Raw genomic sequence first — 19959 nt, 5'->3', positions numbered from 1 at the left:
CGAATAACGACTCGTACAATTATCATTGGAATCCGGGAGAAATCGAACGAGAAACCCCTCCACAACCGTATTCATCATCACCGTCACCACCCCCACCATTGTCTTATACAGCTTCACATCCATATTCTTCTTATACACCACCTCCGTACTCTAATCATTCACCACCGCCGAATTCACCACCGTCAACACCCCCACCATTGTCTTATACAGCTTCACATCCATATTCTTCTTATACACCAACTCCGTACTCTTATTATTCACAACCGTGTTCACCGCCTCTACCATCTTCGGCACCGCCACCACCAACACAATCATCTTTTCTTTACTACTCACCACCTCCACCATAACCGTGTTTTTCAGAGAAGGTTCTATCCCTAAAGTCCGATTTGGATAAGATACTACATAATTGTAACGACGTCAAAACAATACGTCAACCATCTTCCTCGTCGATTATATCTTTTCCTCAGGAAAAAGAAAAAGAAAAGAATGAAGAAGTTAAAGAAGATGCTCAAGAAGAAGTTGAAGTTAAAGAAGAAGAAGAAGAACATGAAGAAACAGAAAATGACTATCTAGATGAAGAAGGTCCACACGTTGAACTCGAGGATACTACAGACCAAACACTTCCTCATATAACCATATCTGAACAAACCTCATCGTTGTCTACTTTTCAACTGACAACCAATACGTCAGCTCCAACACAAAACCTAGAAGATGGTCGTCAAACTGTTAAACAATTTCAGTCCGACATTGAACCCTCATCTTCCATCCCATTAACAATGGTGAATCGTTCTCTTTTTCCATCAATAAAGAAGGAAACCCTAATTTTCTTCCATCATTCTACTCCATCTTTACAAATGGCACCTCCCAACACGATGATAAATGCAGTTTCTTCCACTATCAACAACAAAGACGACAACAACAAATTCAAGAAGAAGAAGAACAGTGAAGGTATTGTTATTATTCCATATCTTTCTCCTATTAACAGTAGTGGCAGTGATGTTATTGTTCATGAAGATACAATAGTATATGAGATACTAACCAGATTACCAGTCAAATCCCTTCTTCGTTTCAAATCTGTCCGGAACAGTTGGAACTCTATTATTCAAAAAGATGAAAACTTCATTGATTTACACCTTTCCAGATCAAAATCACGTAAACCTAATCCCTATTTAATCGCTACACTACCAAATCAAAATTATAAACCAGAATATGATGGGGACATCTTCTTGACATGTGACTTATTTGAAGATTTTTATAAAGAAGGAAAAACAAGAGCAGCAACAGCGGTCTCCATTCAATTTTACAACATAAGGAAAGCAATGTCATTCTATCCTCAAATAATAACAAACTCCATTAATGGCCTGATTTGTTTTATTGACTCAAGGTTTGGTTGTACTCCTCGTTTGTACAATATCAGTACTCGAGAAGAATCACCACTAGTTAAACCAATGATAGTAAACAAAGAAACATATAGTAACAATTTACTCATCTCACAATCAAACTATCAATTTGGATACGATCCTGTTTGCAGTGAATACAAGTTGGTTGGTTTACATCAATTTTATACCTTAGATAAGAGTATATCATATAGTGTTTGTGAGGTGTTGACAGTTTTAGTCGCTAGAGTCGGGAGAGAAGACAATTGTAATAAGCTTAATAGATGGAGAAGGATCAATGAAGTGGCACCTTATTTTGTGGCTGTTGGCTGTCCTTCGTTTTATGTTAGTGGTTCTATATATTGGAGCACTAGAGCACTTCTTTTGGGTGCAAATGATCGACGTGCATGTATAATTGCATTTGATGTTGGAAGTGAGAAGTTCAGAACTATTTCAATCCCTAATTTCATACTTCAGCCTAGAGAATATGGTAAGGATGTAGCTGCACATGAACGCCAACGTCCCCCTTTTCCGTATGTTGATTTATTGGAAGTAGACCGACGTGTAGCTCTTCAAACTATAATTGATTCAGTGGCATATGAGATTGGAATTGAAGTTGGCGCTTTTTGCCAAATTCGTCTCCTTCAGATTCAATGTAAAAATCGTTCGAAGTGGGAATTACGAATCGCCATGACGGAATTCAGCGTATACGGGCGGCTCACATTATTTTCTTCGTCGAAACGGTTCGGGACGAACCTCGTGGGAGAAGAGGAAGCTGATGCAGGGGCACCCGGCGTGGAGGCTTTTTCCATGACCAAACCGGGCCAACCGGCCATGGAGAATAGTTTTAGGAAGTCCCAATTTAAGTATGATTATTAGAGAATTTAGTTTTAGGAAATTATGTTATTTTAGTATTTCCAATAATTGGAAAGGTCCAAATTTGAGTCTAGTTATTTAGGAAGTTGCAGTATTTTAATTATTTAGGAAAGTCTAATTCAAGTCTATCTAGGAAAGTCCAGAATCCTATAAAAGGATATCTAGTTTGTCCATTATTCTCATGTTGAAGAGAAAACCCAATCAGGTTTAATCGAGTTTACAGTTATTTAGAGTTATTTAATCGTTATTTTATCGTTCTTCGTATTAGTTTATTTTATTCTTAAATTCCGCTGCGTTCTACATCAGTAGCTCTTGGATCCCTTTACTTTTTTGAAAAAACGAATGAGTTCCTGGCTGATAATAACATTATCAGTGATTTGTCTGCCCGGAACATAGGCTCCTTGAAACGGAGAAATAATATCAGCCAGGATAGGTTTCAGTCTATTGGCTAGAATTTTGGTAATGATTTTATACGTGGTATTCAGCAAGCTTATTGGACGATAATCTGCCGGCGATTGGGGAGTTTTGGTTTTGGGGAGAAGGCAGATGTGAGTGTGATTAGACATCGCTGGTAAGGTAAAGTTCTGAAAAAAGGAGGAAGTCATAAGCTGGATGTCTTCCTTCACCGTATCCCAATTAGATTGGTAGAAATAGGGCGGAAAGCCATCAGGGCCAGGAGCTACTCTTGGCTTGAGAGAGAAAGTGGCAATCTGAATCTCTTCATACTGTGGAATTGCTGTGAGAGACTCATTCTGAGCGGAAGAGATCTGAGGGTAGAAGCACTCTCTAATATTCGAGGACATTGTTGAGCCCGCTGTAGTGGAAATCTTCTGGATATGAGTAGAAAAGATATTAGAAATCTCCACTTCATCATTGGCCCAAGTATTATTTTCCCTCTTAATGGAAAGAATTTTATTCTTACGATGTCTAGTTGTAGCCTTGGCTTGAAAATATTGGGTGTTTCTATCACCCAGGTTAATATTGGCTATTCTCGATTTTTTTCCATAGACTCTCTTGCTGGAGAAGGAGAGTTTCGATCTGGGAATACGTGTTTTTGAACACCTCTGCGTTTTTAATCAATTGAAGATTCTGAGTGAGCTGCTTTATATTATTCTCCAGATTACCGAAAACCTCCTTGTTCCATTTAGAGAGTTTGATGGCCAAGGAATTAAGTTTGGTTTGAATCGGGTAGGGGATGGTAAGCCAGTTAGACTTAATAAAATTGGCACATTTGGGGTGAGACATCCAAGTACGAATGAATTTGAAGGTTTACGCCCCAGGGGCGACGAATTCTTGGTAGACAGAAGAATAGGATTATGAAGTGGCAAGATGATTGATTTTAGAGTACGGGAAACTGGTGAGCCAAGTATAATTAGCCACCGCTCTGTCAAGCCTCTCTTCAATAAGATTTCCTACAAATTGTTTGTTAGTCCAAGTATACGGATACCTAATAAAACCTAAATCATGTAATCCCAAATTATTAATAATCTTCTTGTTCTGCTGGATAGTAGGAAGGTGAGCCGGTTGACCTCCCAATTTTTCAGATTGATCAAGAATGCAGTTGAGGTCACCTATAACTAACCAAGGGGTACTGTTGTTAGGGACAAGTTTAGATAGGATTTCCCAAGGTTTCATTTTATTGCTTTTGTACGGGCAACCATAGAAACCCGTGAGGTAGAACTGATTACCAGTGTCAGACTGAGTACACTCTACATGAATCATATTATTGTCAGCGTGGATGATGTCAATATCATAATTCGGAGCCCAAAAGAGGGCAAGACCCCCTGCTTTATTAACTGGTTCAATAGCATAATTATTGTAAATGTTAGTGGGATTCAACATCCTACCTAAGTAAGCATTCATGCATTTGGTTTCAGACAGAAAAATAATGTCTGGGTTATGATCCTTGATAAGGCTAAGGAGATGTTTGCGATTAGCAAAGTTGTTGCAACCACGAACATTCCAGGCCAGCATAGAGATATCCATGATTAAATAATGATAGGGACTAAAAAATATAACGGCACCCCCCCAGCCAGACAGGCTGACCGAGAAGATAACAGCACCTCCAACCTAATCAGAGACACTACACTAAAGGCACCCACTGCCAGACCTCTAACGTCCAACACAAAGCCTAAACAGAACACACTAAAGGCACCCTAATAAGTACTAAGGATCACCACACTAAAGACAGCTTCTGCCGGTCACACTAAGACTATAAAGGCCCCCCCTCCCCCAAAGAACAAACCAAGAAAATCGCTAGCGGGGCCAAGTTCACGTCAACACTAAGACAATAAAGTCAACACTAAGACTATAAAGGCCCCCCAAAGATCAAACCAAGAAAATCTCTAGCGGGACAAAGTCCAAGACAGCGTTATGACTATAAAGGCACCTACGAAGGGTGAGAGCAAAAACTAAGTTGAAGCCAGAAGCCTACAAACTAATCCCTATAGGCAGCCTCCGCTGAAGAAAGGAAAAGCTAAGGTCTAAAATCTCTACTCAAAGCTAACTGCCTAAGCTAGCAGACTAGACTAAAAACTAAAGGCACCTACATCTAAATGCAGAGAGAACTGCACTAAACTAGGCCACCTACAGCTAACAAGAAGAGAAGAACAACAAAAAGAATACAAGCCAACAAAGATAAGCAAGTACAACAAAACAAAGATAAGCAAGCACTAAGACTAAGAGAGGAAACAAAGGAAGCAAAATAACTAGTAGTATATTAAACAATACCTCATAATACCATAAAAGTCTGTTAACATTCTGACCAGACTACAAGAAAGAAGTGAAAGAGACTAGGAGTGTCTAGTACCACTCCAGCTCAAACTACTGCAATAGAAATACCAAAAAAGTCCAGAAAAGACTACTAGTCTATGGAGAATGAAAACAGACTAAGACACTGAAACCAACTAAACACCCAACGTAACAACTAACAGACCCACCACCAAGATACCTAACAACAAGGACTAACAAGGAAGAGAAAAAGAATTTTCAACAAAAAAAAAGAAGAGAGAAAAAGAATGAGAAATATACAAATTTTTGTTTCTAAACTCTTCTTTAAAGATATTAATTAATATTTTATCATCACATTAAATTCTAGTCCTAGTATTAGTTCAATCAAGACGAAGCACTCATTGACCTAGTTATATTGAACTCCAAAAAATACCTCAATCCATGAATTTCATTCTTCATTCACGTGTGTATTAGTCCAAAATGGCATATGGACTTAACATAAGTTGAGATCGTACTGAGATCTTCCTTTATGCATCCGCCTTTGTACAACTTGAGGGGTGTTCTTTTAGTAGTTCAAATGTTCAATTAGCCTAACTGGGACGTCCACTAGAAGCCCTTCACCTAGCAAGTCCACGAAGTTTGGGATGTCTGCTCGAGTAATTTTTGGGTTCCTAGTCAAAAAATTTACACCTAAACACACATTTAGTCCACCCTAATATTAATATAGGATTTTAAGGAAAAATAATAATTATAATGAATATTTAGTCCAAATTGACACATCTCTATAGAAAAAACAGATCTCTATCATTTCTATTTAATCACAATACCCATTATAACCTTTTATATAAGAAAAATCCCACTTCTGATAACCAATCCCCAAAATTCTTTTTTTTTTGTCAGATTTTTTCGATTGACTTCAAACTTACTATCTGTTTCGCAATATACACGTTATTTAGTATAAATTACGTATATTTTGACAACAAAACACATTTAGTATAGTTAAAGTATGTCTAGATGTCAAAGTTACAGTGTTTTCTGTTTATTAATTCTCGTTTTGTTTTATAAATAACGCGTTATTTATTGTTAAAGTTTCGTACTTTATTTCAGTTTTTTTATATATGTCATACATAATACATTATGTATCAACAATGTTTTTTCTGAAAGGGAAAAGGACTAAAATTTCTTTTTCTGTGAAGATTGGACCTTAATCCCTTTTTGAATTTTATTTTGGGCCTATAACCCATGGACCATTGCTCAAGCCCATGCTTCTAGAATGCTAACCCTAGTCTGCCATGTCAATCCACTCGCATTCCAGCTAGTCGCTTGCCCAAGTGACCAGATCGTTAGAGATTGAGTCGTCTTAATCCTACATTTTGGTACACGTTGAAGTCACGGTAGAAGATCGTTTCTACCAGGAACAAACAAACTGGGGATGGCGTATATCGTATGGTCAAGTTGCTCTCTCCGAGAGATCAACGACTACTAAAGATCCTAGTGAGATCCTATTATTTCGGATCTGATCAGCCCCACGCTCCAAAGGTGTCTACACTTGTCTAACTCTATAAATAAATGGAGCCACACTCATAGAAGGGGTTCACAAACTCTCACTCGGAAATCACTTAATCTCTGATCAACATACCAGAAGTCTCCTACTCCGATCACCTCTTATCTAGCTACCCTTACCAGAAGGTTCCGACTAGAAGTGTCCTACTGCATTCATCTTTCATCAAGCTAGTCAAGGAAGGAGGTTCCCGCAAGAATTCTTCTACTCCGCCTTATCCGATGTCGCTAGAAGCTCTCTGTTCCTTACCCCTTGCTAGTATATTCTCCAACAACCCAAAGTCTACTCCAGTGATCTTTTTCGCCGACCCAGTAGGCCATAATCTACCCAGACTCATAACTCCATAGAATCGAGCCTTGACCACTCTACAAGTCGCACCACACTCCGACTTTACAACCACGCTGATATCATTAGTCCGTACACTCGCTCTTTTTATCTTTCTTTGTTGAATTTGGTTCCCGACTTGACCGTCGGAGGGTCCATAGAAGACACCATCCTGGTATCTTTGGACTTCACGATTCTATTTCCTTTGTGCAGGTCTACCAGTACTCGTTTCTTACTATGGCATTCGTCTACCAGTACCCTTTTCCTACCCGGGTTTTTACCTTCCAAATTATCCAGCTTTCAGGATGGACCTTCTATTCGTCTACCCGCCTACATGAAGGCTCGAAGCCTAGTTGTTAGTAACCGATCGACCTAACGATCCTTCTAACCGTGTTACTTTCTACCAGTCCACAAAGCGTTTCATCAACAGGAAATTAAGACATCAAGGGTTGGGAGAAGGGGGTGTCCCATACAACCAAGTCAGACATCCTGAGCCAGAACAAATTAAAGGTTCTAGATCAATTCCAAATAACACTAGAATCGTTCAGACAAGCTTAATCTCAATGTCATGGGTTTGAGGCATGCACTTTTGACCTTAATCCCATTGTCTTGCCATGCATTTTCCGAACCCAACTCACATTTACCCCTTAGTTTTGTCTTTTTTTTTGCGTAGGCCTTTAGTTTGGCCGTGGCTTTGGGGAATAAATAAAATCCTCAGGGGAATAAAAATTGTCAATAAATATGGACTCGTGGGTTTTTTTTGTCGAAAAATTGACTTATCAAACATTGCCCCTTAATTTTCATTTTTTCTCTCCTTATCCCTCCCTCTCTCTATCTCTCTTTATCTCTCTCTTTCCCACTGTCTCTCACCATCTCTCTCTTATTCTTTCCCTCTTCTTCTCTTAGTCACTATCTCAATTACTAATTGTCTATCTTTTATTATTTCTCTATTGCTCTCACTATCTATGTATCTCGATATCTAACTGTTTCTCTCTCAATCTCTCATTGTTTCTCAATCGATCTCTTATTGTTTCTCTATCTCCCCCACACAGACATCGTTCCGACAACAGGAAGCGTCCTCTTCATCGGAACCTAATATCAAGGAGGATTTCTGGTGAGACCCTCCTCAAGGATTTCGTGTCCACAAAACATTTTGTGTCTATGACCATTTCGTGGCTACAAAGCGTTTCGTGGCACAAAATGTTTCGTGACCACAAACTCTGTGATTTTCACAAAAAAATAATCTATACAGACCGAGAAAGAGGGAAGGAGAGAGACTGCGAAAAAGAGGGTGAAATGTCTAGAACGAGAAAAATAATGAGAATGATCTACAATATTAGAAAGAGTTAGAGTGAAAATGATAGAGAGAGAAAACGAAAGCAACAAGAGAGAAAAATAGAGTAACAGAGAGTTAGATAGGAAAGAGAAGAGGTGACAATGGTGGCCAGAATGGTGGTGGTGTGAAGTTTTGGTGGTGAAGGTGATAAAGAAGATGAAGTTAGGGAGGCAATGTTTAATCAAGTGAGTTTTTGGACTAAAATAAAATATTCCTCCGAGAATATACAAAAAGACATGGATTCCCTAAAGAATCATCTCCCAAGAGATGATTCTTTATTCCCCAAAGCCGCCTTTAGTTTTCCATATAAAAGAATCCTATTATGTGGCATCTATTTTTACAAACAGAAATAAATTAATAACCATTAATGATAAATTGGTGAACCGTTGAGTTTAGTAATTTTTTTGCCTCCCGCCCAACCTTAATTAAGAACATATCATCAAAAATGAGAGAGAATATTAAGAATAACCTTAAACAGAGCAAGCACATCTAAATTGTCTATTTTCAAATTTTACTTACTCAATAATGAAATCTCCCACCTTCTTAAATACCCTAATATTACTTCTTTATTTTCTGAACTGCTCTCCAAGTCAATTAATAAATTATTCAACTAGAAAATGGTGAGTTTAATTCAATTATTGATTTTTTTATCGATATACACCGAGTTAAGGTTTTAACTTATGCTGAATTTGATATTGTAGGAAGCAAGGTTGGGTACAAATTGCTGGTTGGATAAGCTATCGTCCAACCTGTTTTTAGTTAATTAAAGATTCACTAAATTATTTCCTCAAAAAAGAAATTTTCTTCTACGATAAAAGTTTCCTTTTCCGTTTATCGCAATGACCAAGTTTATAGTTATACATTTTTTATACAGATTTGGTTAACATAATATAATTTCAGGAGAATTGTGTCAGAATAAATAAGATGTTAGAGAATACAAGTATTGCATGAGAATCAATGAAATGCTAGAGAAACATAATTTAAGACATGTGTAGGAGAATCTGTGAAATGCTAGAGAAATATTAAAAATTTGGTTAACATAATACAATTTCAGACAAATTTTGTTAGTTACAATAAGATGCTAGAGAAATATAATTATTGCAAGAGAATCAAAGAAATTGTAGAGAAAAAAAATGGTCCTTCTTCTTAAATAAATTTTTAAGAATGTTTTTAGAATCAATAAAATGCTAGAGAAATGCAATCCTAATTTCAGAAGAGTTTATTTTTGTATGTATATTATTAAATTTTTAAAATAAATAAAATGCTAGAAAACTTTTTAGAATTCTGTTATATATAAGAACGCTGTTAGAATCAATAAGATGCTAGCAAAATAATAAAATGATTATTAACCTACTTCTAACATATTCATAACAGATGCTAATAGAATCAAGATTATGCTAGTAAAATACTGAAAATGTAGCAAAAACAAATTCACTTTATATTTTTTTTATGAGAACAAGATTAGTGATAGAGTTTTCAAAATTCACTGTGTACGAAAAAGTGTTAGATTTTAAATTTTTTGTTATAATTAAATAATTTTTTAACAAGATTTTAAGTTTAATCGACCTAAATATAATTTTCTTAAATCCGAGGAAAAATATGTTTTATTTTTAGAGATGGAAATATCGAGGTAGAGATAAAAAGCCAATCACAAATTCACAATTTCTTCAAGTTCGAAGAACATAAAGTTAGATAGAGACATGAACTCGTTTTAGGTAAATCAGGATTGTCTTGCTAGGTTACTTTAGACAAATATAAATTTTTGAAATAAATATTGACAATAAATATCCACCATAAATATTTCTCTTAAAATTTATGGAAAGAATAAATGTATTAACTCAACCATTAGAAACCTTTTGTTTGTCAATGGTTAAATATATATTTATGAAAGGGCAAGAATGAGAGGAAATAAATGATTTGATGCCTGGGACCCACTAAATAATAAATTTTAGGACTTCTTTCTATTTTCTGTTTATTTTGGTTTTATATTATTTATTAATTTAGAAGTGGATATATGACTAATTACCCTCCCTATTTTTGGACCTTAAATTCAAAAATCATTCTTTATTCACCAAAGCCGCCTTTAGTTTTCCATATAAAAAATCCCATTACGTGGCATCTATCTTTACAAACAGAAATAAATTAATAACCATTAATGATACATTGAATACATTAATAACCATTAATGTATTCAATGTCAATTGTACGACAATGTAATCGGTTTCCAAAAAAAAAATGATACATTGGTGAACTGCTGAGTTTAGTAATTTTTTGCCTCCCGCCCAACCCTAATTAAGAACATATCTTCAAAAAGGAGAGAGAATATTAAGAGCAAACACATCTAAATTGTATATTTTCAAATTTTACTTACTCAATAATGAAATCTCCCACCTTCTTAAATACCCTCATATTACTTCTTTATTTTCAGAACTACTCTCGAAGTCAATTAGTAAAAGTATTCAACTAGAAAATGGTTAGTTTAATTTAATTATTGATTTTTTTTGTTGATATACTACTAGCTAGGGTTTTTACCTACGATGAATTTGATATTGTAGGAGGCAAGGTTGGGTACAAATTGCTAGTTGGATAAGCTATTGTCAAGAAGTTTCTTTGAGTCATGCACTTGTCAAAAAGAATCAAAGAAGAATGAAACAAATGTGTTTTGTTTAGATTGTAACATTGGAATTTGCCAACATTGTCTCTTCTTCACATGCCTCTCATAGATATCTTCAGATTGGCTGTTACGTTTATCATAACGTTGTTCATGTTATTGATATGCTAAACTACCTTCATTATTCTAGAATTCAGGTCTCTATCTCTCTCTACATGTCACTGCACACCTAAAGTGAATTCTTACTTTTTATTACATTCTTCTTATGTTTTCCATGTAGGACAAGAAAATAAGAGTTTTTATTTGTAAAAACAAAAACTAATTAAAAAAAGGCAAAATATTGTTTCTCATTTTGTCTTGGGTACCTCTAAAGAGTCTCGGTCTTTTTGCTCTTAGCCTATCCCATTGTACTCCTTGTGAGATTCGGTTTGAGGACTCTGAGGTCCACAAATTAGGACAGTTCGAGGGTCTCAACCTTAGTCTGTGCGCTTTGAGCCCAACACAGATCAGGAGCAGACCTGAGTGTCATTAGACAACCCCAACCCCTGGGGCCGCTAGAATAAGAGAGACCCAAGAGTAAAAAGGAGGGGCCCCGAGAGACACACCCTTTAGGTTTTTTATAGTTTTGTTATGATCTAATACTGAACTTCATGTTTGACCTCATTATCAGCCATATACACTCAATAGTGCCAAGGTTATATTTTAGAATACTCGGGCAGAGTCCAAGGTACCGAAATCTAGTAAGGACCTATATTGTGAAGTTAGCGAGAGGATTTTATCAGACTAAAATCAATATTGTTCCGTCGCATGCAAGGTATAATGACTAATTAACTTTTATATATCCCAGTTATTTAATTTCAAATATAACTCGAATATGTTTTTTTGAAATAAATTTAGGTATATGTGAATTTGAAGCCGGAGAAGAAATTGCATGAAAAAAGGAACTCCTCAAAGATCTCCAATGAAATGAAGACTCTGCTCGTTCTCTTATCTTCTACAATAGTTCCCATTTATTTATAAACCATATTACTCATATTTATTAATGAATATATTACTCATATTTGATAACTATAGGAGTATTATTTGTGTAGAGATTAGAGATAACTATAAAATCTTTGATGAATATACTACTCATATTTATTAATAAATTGAGTTTTCTACATTAGGTCGTACAACATTGTACTATTTTACAATAGAATAAGTTATAAAATCTAAAAAAGTGTCCTGAATAAAACATAACACGGATCCTAATTGAGGCTCGAAAAATGACTAATATATTCATAGGGAACTCCTCAAAGATCTCCAATGAAATGAAGACTCTGCTCATTCTCTTATCTTCTACAATAGTTCCCATTTATTTATAAACCATATTACTCATATTTATTAACGAATATATTACTCATATTTGATAACTATAAGAGTATTATTTGTGTAGAGATTAGAGATAACTATAAAATCTTTGATGAATATATTACTCATATTTATTAATAGATTGAATTTCTACATTAGGTCGTACAACATTGTACTATTTTACAATAGAATAGAGTATAAAATCTAAAAAAGCGGCCTGAATCAAACATAACACGGCTCCAAATTGAGGCTCGAAAAATATTTTAAAATGTATTGCGTCTCCAAAAGTTAGGTTTTGGACTAAACATGGTCGGTATACTTTTGTGGTTCACTTTATTTAGTCCTAGTTTATGTGGAAGTTATCGTTCACAAGGTAAATTGTTCAAGGGAAATTCCAAAAAGCAAAATGCAGAGTTTTTGTTGATGAAAACGAATTTATAACACATAATTCATGTGACTATTTCTTTTAAGGCGTGTAAGAAAGAAAAAAATACGGAGGGAATCAGAAAATGAGATGAAGCTGCCTACACTACAAAGTACACCCATAAACCCTAATGCTTCTTCAGGACTTGGTATGTATGCCCCCTATATTTTGAATAGAATGAAAATTAGGGTAGGTATGTCCCTTCGGTTTTTCTTTTAACTACGCATCGCACGATTTCTCTTGCTGTCCAACGTCTTTCCATGAAAAAAATCGTGACTACCAGCCGTTGAGGTTGACACTGTACTTTGTTTTTCGTTAAAAGATAGTACTACATAGCTTAAGTGGTAAGGCGTTGTTGCAGACGTTTCGACTTCAAGGCCCCTTGTGTACCCAAAAACACTTTTTTTTTAGTGATAACATCATGAATAGCGAAGAACTTGATTATTATTGTGTTCATCCCTACATTGTTTGTAGGCTATTACATAATGATACACAATAATATGTATATGGTATTTTTTATTTTTTTTTGTTAAGATGTATTTTATGTCGATAGGTGCATGAATATATGTATAACTAAAAATACTACTTCATATCGTTAAAGTTCTAGTATACTCTTTATATAAATTTCTTTTTTTGATTGACTTCAACTTTAAAATTAGTCCATATAAATTTCTAGTTGTATCAATGCCGAATATTTTTAGCACTGTTCCCAAATTCTTGTCCTCGGTCCTAGTGACTACTCTTATATTTATTTATCTCTCTTCGAATATGAATTAGATGTTGCATTTTTTTCTTCACTCAAGAGTAAGCAAGAATCAGAGAATAACGACGAAAGTAATTAAACGTCATTTTCATCCTTGTACTGATTTTCTAACTCTAGAAACATAGCATTTGGTTATGGTTAACAATACTTTCTTTTTTCTCGACTCAAGAGTCATTACAGTATTACATGGCATGGATACATCATGAATTGAATAACCTCAATAACTACCATTTAAAATACATCTTGGGCCTTAAAGGTCATATAAAGGCCGTTTAGGTCATCCTTCTAAACATGAGAGCTAGCCCATTTATCCTTACATATACCTTTTTTTTTTTATCTAAGTTCAATAAATCAATCATGGATTTTCACTTCAAGCCCCCTTGTGTACACAAAACACTTTTTTTTTTTTTGTGATAACAGCATGAATACCGAAGAACTTGATTATTATTGTGTTCTTCCCTACATTGCTTGTAGGCTAAGACATAATGATATACAATAATATGTATATGGTATTTTATGTTTTTTTTGTTAAGATGTATTTTATGTTGATAGGTGCATGAGTATATGTACAACTAAAAATACTACCTCGTATCGTAAAAGTTCTAGTAAACTATTTATATAAATTCTTATTTTGATTGACTTCAACTTTAAAATTAGTCCATATAAATTTCTAGTTGTATCAATGTCGATTATTTTTAACACTGTTCCCAAATTCTTGTCCACGGTTCTAGTGACCACTCTTATATTTATTTATCTCTCTTCGAATTTTAATTAGATATTGCATTTTTTTTCTTGACTCGAGAGTAAGCAATAATCAAAGAATAACGACGAAAGTAACTAAATGTCATTTTCATCCTTGTACTGATTTTCTATCTCTAGAAACATAACATTTGGTTATGGTTAGCGATACTTTCTTTTTTCTTGACGGAAGAGTCATTAAAGTTGTGACGCCCCGTGTCCCAAAATAGACACGACCACGCCCCGGCAATTCACAGATGAGACAAAAATCCGGCAGAATCTCCTCTGTAAATCGAACCGGTCGCACCTGTAAACCAGTCATGCAAACCATACAATTGCATACACCAAAAATAAACTATCGAGCGGAAGCTAAACAAACCCAACTCTGTTTCGGGTCGAAACTCGAACCACAAAAAAAAACTACAAGAGCCTCCTAAAGACCGATACAACTTATAAACAACTCTAAGTGTTACGTATATACATATTCGAGTTCGGTTCTGCAATAACTACATAACTTGGAAATAACGAAAAACCATATAAAACGACAAAACTCCACTAGCCTCGTCAGACAAGATCACCGGCTGGAATACACACTCCGCCTCGAGGCTACGACAAAGCACCTGCACACTAACAACTAGTAGGGGGTTAGAATACTCACCGACACGAGTTATTCTGGTAGAAGACCAATCCAAAACCCATCACGTTTTCAAAAGTTCATTTAATAAATTGTAAGCATCGTGACAAAACGAGTTATCAAACCAGTTACCATATATACTATATACAAAACCGTTTTCCTTAATCTAGCAAGCAATAGCAGTGATTAGCTGCCCACCCATGGTGCGCTCCCAATAAGGGGAGAGTTCCTCAGGAGAACCTAGAGTGTGTTAGATAGTACCAGCCCATTTAGGCACTAGCTAATGCACTACGCCTCCTCGAGAAAGAGACTTACCCCTAGCCGGTAAGCCCCTCTTCCACTAAGGGACTCCGCAATCATTGAAGAGTTTACTTCATGATACATATATACCTTAGGTATCTAAATACATTTTTGATCACCTAGTTCGAATAAGAGAGTCGTCCCCCAATTACCATGGAAGGACCTGAACCTCATTCTCTTCGGTACCTAGTCATGCATCTAATGCGATCTTTCAAAATCAGTTTTATTCGTATTTCAAAACCACATTCTCATATTCGATCCAAATTAGTTCATTCGTATAGCAAAACCAATATTCTCATTCGATTCATTATCTTATCAAACACGGAAGTGGAACAACCAAGAGTCATATCGCCACAAAGCAGAGGGATTCCCAATCAATGTCACCTCCCAGACGAGCGGTCAGGTGTACGTCCCTGAGCCTCGAACTGGAGGCACGAGCACCAATGGCCAGTAAGTGAAACACTCTACTCCCACAGGTCTCATGACTAGTGTCGCCCACCTCACCGGTCCACATGTCACCTACCCTCAATGGCTACGTGCCCGTAGGTTGACATAATCCGCAGTCGGGTACATACAAGAAAATCTCAAGTAGTTCGCAATCATATCAAAAACAGTTCGAAAGCATTTCTCATATCGCAGTAAAATCATTCAACCATATTTCAGTTCATCACATAAATCGAGTTTCATGCTACCTAAACTCTAGTTATAATGGCGCATATATAACTATAGAATCTAGCATATTCATTATCTATCAAACCATGCTGGATAAAGGATTCAGAACCCCTACCTCAGTCCTTGCATAACCAAAGACCTCCCGCCTACCAGACGACCCAATTCCTCCTCATTCGCAAACTCTGGGATAAGGAAGAATAACCAAAACCGAATAAAAGCATTAAGTTCTTATACTAATAACCTTCGCACAACAAAGCAATAGCGTAAAGAAAACTTAAAACATAAAAGTAAATTCGCGAACTTCGGAAGACTTTGAATATCACCGGATTTGATCGATCTAACTTCCACAGACATATCCAATCAAGCCCACTCATACACCGTTTGACCGGTACTTATGTCCTTAACATTTGGTTACTAAATTTCTACGCCAAACTCCGAGTGAACCACCCTCGAAAGTTACCACACACACAACAGCACCATAGATATCCCTAACAACGCATTACGCACTATAACAATCACAACTCTCTTATCGTTGATCGGTTTCAATCAAATCTTTAGTCGTTAGAAATCTTATATCATTTATGATATTTTTCTGTAAGGTAGTATCCTCTATTTCCAACTAAAACATCTCCGAAAACCACAAAATATACGCAGCAGTGCATCAATTTGACTAACCGTACGCTGCGTGTTCGAATGCTCATATTTCCCTCATCCGAACTCCAATAAACTCGTACTATACCTTTCTGGAATCGTCACGAGACATACTACAATATTGATGAAGAATCAAACAGCATTCGATATCTCGATGACCAGATAAAATAGTAAAACAGTAGGCAGTTTTCAGATTTGTTGAATAGCGCGTTGTTTAGTAAAACAGTCGTAACCCTCTCGTCCGATATCGGAACGACTTGTACCATACCATTCTGGAAAGCTAAGATCCTAATCTACGACTTTTGTGTTTTGAGAAAGTCCGTCCAAGTAACATATAAAACCCAGAAAGGCTCGGACAGTAGACTGAAATTCAGTCCCGCAAATCGGCGTTCAATCGATAATTTAACCCAAATAACTTCTCTCTAACATTGTTTAAATATCATAATTAACTAATTCCCATCCATATTAACCTTTAAATTTCATGAATCATAAAAACTCTCAATTCATATACCTCAAACCCTAGAATTTAGAACAAGTCAAATTAAAGCATCAAACACATAATTTATACCTTACTTAGTTGTCTTTGAATTGTATCTTCATAGTATCTTCTCAATCCACTACAAATTTGCAGCAAAAAGACCCATTAAAACCAAATACAACATAAACTCGGTTTGGAGAGAGAAAACAATGTTCACTTACTAAATCTCCATTAAAAACCATGGTAGATCACTCTCTTGAAGCTTGAATTCAACAAAAACAAGGTTTTCCTTCAAAATCCAATCAAATCCTCTCTTTGGTTGAGTATTTCCTCTCCTTCCAAACCCTAACCCTGCTGAAAAAATCGAACAAGAGATAAAGAAATCTGATTTTCTTATTCTTATCCAATTTCACGAAATTCCCGTTTGGTCCCTGAATTTGGCTGGATTGCAAAATAACCCCTAAATTGAACTCTTTGCTGATTTAGTCCCTCTTTTGATTTGACCTAAATGTCAAATAGTCCCTAAACCAACCTTTTAAACACGGGATGTTACAACAGTATTACATGGCATGGATACATCATGAATTGAATAACCTCAATAACTACCATTTCAAATACATCTTGGGCGTTAAAGGTCATATGAAGACCCTTTAGGTCATCCTACGAAACATGAGAGCTAGCGCATTTATTCTTACATATACCTTTTTTTTATCCATGTTCAATAAATCAATCATAGATTTTCACTTTCATAGAAATCGAATTTGAAACTACTGCTATGCGGAGTAGTGTCAGCCCACTACACCCAGTAAATAGTGTGAACATGTTAGCAAACCTTGGAAACAATGCTCAAACGTTAGCCGCAATTGCCATCATTATTGGTTTTTTTGTTGTAAATCATTATTGGTTGAAGGAACTAAGAAGGTGCATATTTTAAAAAGAAATAAAGATAATCCTATAAAAAAACACAATACACTTTGAAAGCCTTATGTTTGTGGAGCCATTCTAATCCATCTACTTTTATGAACTCGGGGAGGGTCTGGGTCACATCTCTCGTGATTTTACCAAGCATTATTTGTTTATACTTAGCAGAGTCAAAAAGATAAATTTCATTAATTATTTCTAATTCGCTTGTGAAATATGACTTGTTACATGCTCTTTTTATCACTCTAATAAAATAAGATCGTAAAATACATTTTCTCAAAAATCAAACTTATTTACGATTGGAAATACCTATATGTAATGTAACAGATACCTTAACATGTTAATGTATCGTTTCTTGTTGCGTCGTCAATTTCAACTTAATTGTGATTTGCCTTGATATTCAAACACACTCAGATTTCGAGAAGTAGTCTGTGAAAGGGAGGGAGAGAGAGATAGAGAGAGAAAATGAAAGCTACAAGAAAGAAAGAGAGAGTAATAGTGAGTTAGAGAGGAAAGAAAAGAGGTTGCAATGGTGGCCGGAATCAGGGGCGGACCCACGTAGGGGCCCGTGGGGTCACGGGCCCCCACAGTCCAAACCGAGTTTTCAATTAAATGAGGTAAAATCAGTTGTAAAAATAGTCCAAGTAACACTTTCTATGCAAGGATTAGGTCTTAGCCCAACAGAGTGAGAGAGAGTTGCATGTGTGAGTAGGGGTTCGACTCCCTCCACCCTCGTTTTTATTGTTTTTTGCCTAAATTTGTTTGTGGCCCCTAACTTTCAATGTATAATGAGTGATCATTATCATTTAGTCCTTGTATTTCTCCCTTATGACTCCATACTTTCACATAAGTTCATGTTTGGATCTTTTTTTCTTTTTCTTTAATTTATTGAAAGGGTCTTTTTTTCATATATATATTTCGGGCTATTTTTTTAACTTAGTCAATTCTCTTTCTTTTCTTAATTTCTTTAAGAACGTAAAATGTGATAATCATTATTCAAGGCATGAAGGTCTGTCATTCTTTTGACATACAATTTACACATTATTTTTAGTATAATTAGAATGTATATGAAAATGTTTATTTGTATTGAGACAAAAGTCAATGCAACTCACATGTTAGCAATAGTCGAATGAGTTGAGAGTGTAGGTATAAGAGACATAAATCAATCGCTTGAACGCCATATCGAAATTTTTGCACAATTTAAATTTTCTTTTTATAATTAAAAGTATCCCCACAACATAAAATTCCTGGGTCCGCCACTGGCCGGAATGGTGGTGGTGTGAAGTTTTGGTGGTGAAGGTGATAAAGAAGATAAGGATTAGGTGGGGCAATGTTTAATCAAGTGAGTTTTTGGACTAAAATAAAATATTCCTCCGAGAATGTACAAAAAGACATGGATTCCCTAAAAAACTAATTAAAAAAGGCAAAATATTGTTTCTCATTATGTATTGGCTGCCTCTAAAGAGTCTCGGTCTTTTTGCTCTTAGCTTGTCTCGTGGTACTCCTTATGAGATTCGGTTTGAGGACTCTGAGGCCCACCAATTAGGACAGTTCGAGGGTCTCAGCCTCAGTCTGTGCGCTTTGAGCACAACACGGATCAGGAGCAGACCTGAGTGTCATTGGACAGCCCAACCCCTAGGGCCGCGAGAATAAGAAAGGCCAAGAGTAAAAAGGAGGGGCACCGAGAGACACACCCTTTAGGTTTGCTATGATTTTGTTATGATCTAAACTGAACTTCATGCTTGACCTTATTATCAGCCATATACACTCAATAGCGCCAAGGTTATATTTTTGAATACTCGGGTAGAGTCCAAGTTACCGAAATCTAGTATAAGGACGTATATTGTGAAGTTTGCGAGAGGATTTTATCAGACCAAAATCAATATTCTTCCGTCGCGTGCAAGGTATAATGACTATTTAACTTTTCTATATCTCAGTTATTTAATTTCGAATATAACTGTAATATGTTTTTTGAAATAAATTTAGGTATCTGTGAATTTGAAACCGAAGAAGAAATTGCATAGGAGAAAAGGAATTCCTCAAAGATCTCCAATGAAATGAAGACTCTACTCATTCTCTTATCTTCTACAATAGTTCCCATTTATTTATAAACCATATTACTCATATTTATTAATGAATATATTCTCATATTTGATAACTATAGGAGTATTATTTGTGCAGAGATTAGATATAACTATAATATCTATTATTACT

The 19959-nt window shown here is 35.8% G+C and overlaps 1 protein-coding gene and 1 long non-coding RNA gene across 2 annotated transcripts; both read right to left on the bottom strand.

The window, feature by feature from the left end:
- Positions 1-3566: 3566 nt before the first annotated feature.
- LOC147557212 (uncharacterized) lies at positions 3567-4238 on the bottom strand. The gene has a single exon (XM_086658778.1). It carries the CDS (start codon positions 4236-4238, stop codon positions 3567-3569), a length of 672 nt encoding a protein of 223 aa, XP_086514904.1.
- A 10175-nt stretch (positions 4239-14413) lies between these two features.
- LOC147557211 (uncharacterized) lies at positions 14414-17195 on the bottom strand. Its single transcript, XR_015233894.1, has 4 exons — positions 17046-17195; positions 16915-16963; positions 15811-15877; positions 14414-14723 (listed from the first exon to the last, which is right to left on the bottom strand). It is a non-coding gene; the product is annotated as an uncharacterized LOC147557211 (long non-coding RNA).
- Positions 17196-19959: the final 2764 nt, after the last annotated feature.

Source organism: Eschscholzia californica, unplaced genomic scaffold (genome assembly GCF_041429995.1).
Source record: "Eschscholzia californica isolate CP2 unplaced genomic scaffold, dmEscCali1.0.p SCAF_2, whole genome shotgun sequence".
Classification (NCBI taxonomy): Eukaryota; Viridiplantae; Streptophyta; class Magnoliopsida; order Ranunculales; family Papaveraceae; genus Eschscholzia; species Eschscholzia californica.
Note: the sequence above shows the minus strand (reverse complement) of the source record. Positions and strands in the feature narration are given on the sequence as shown.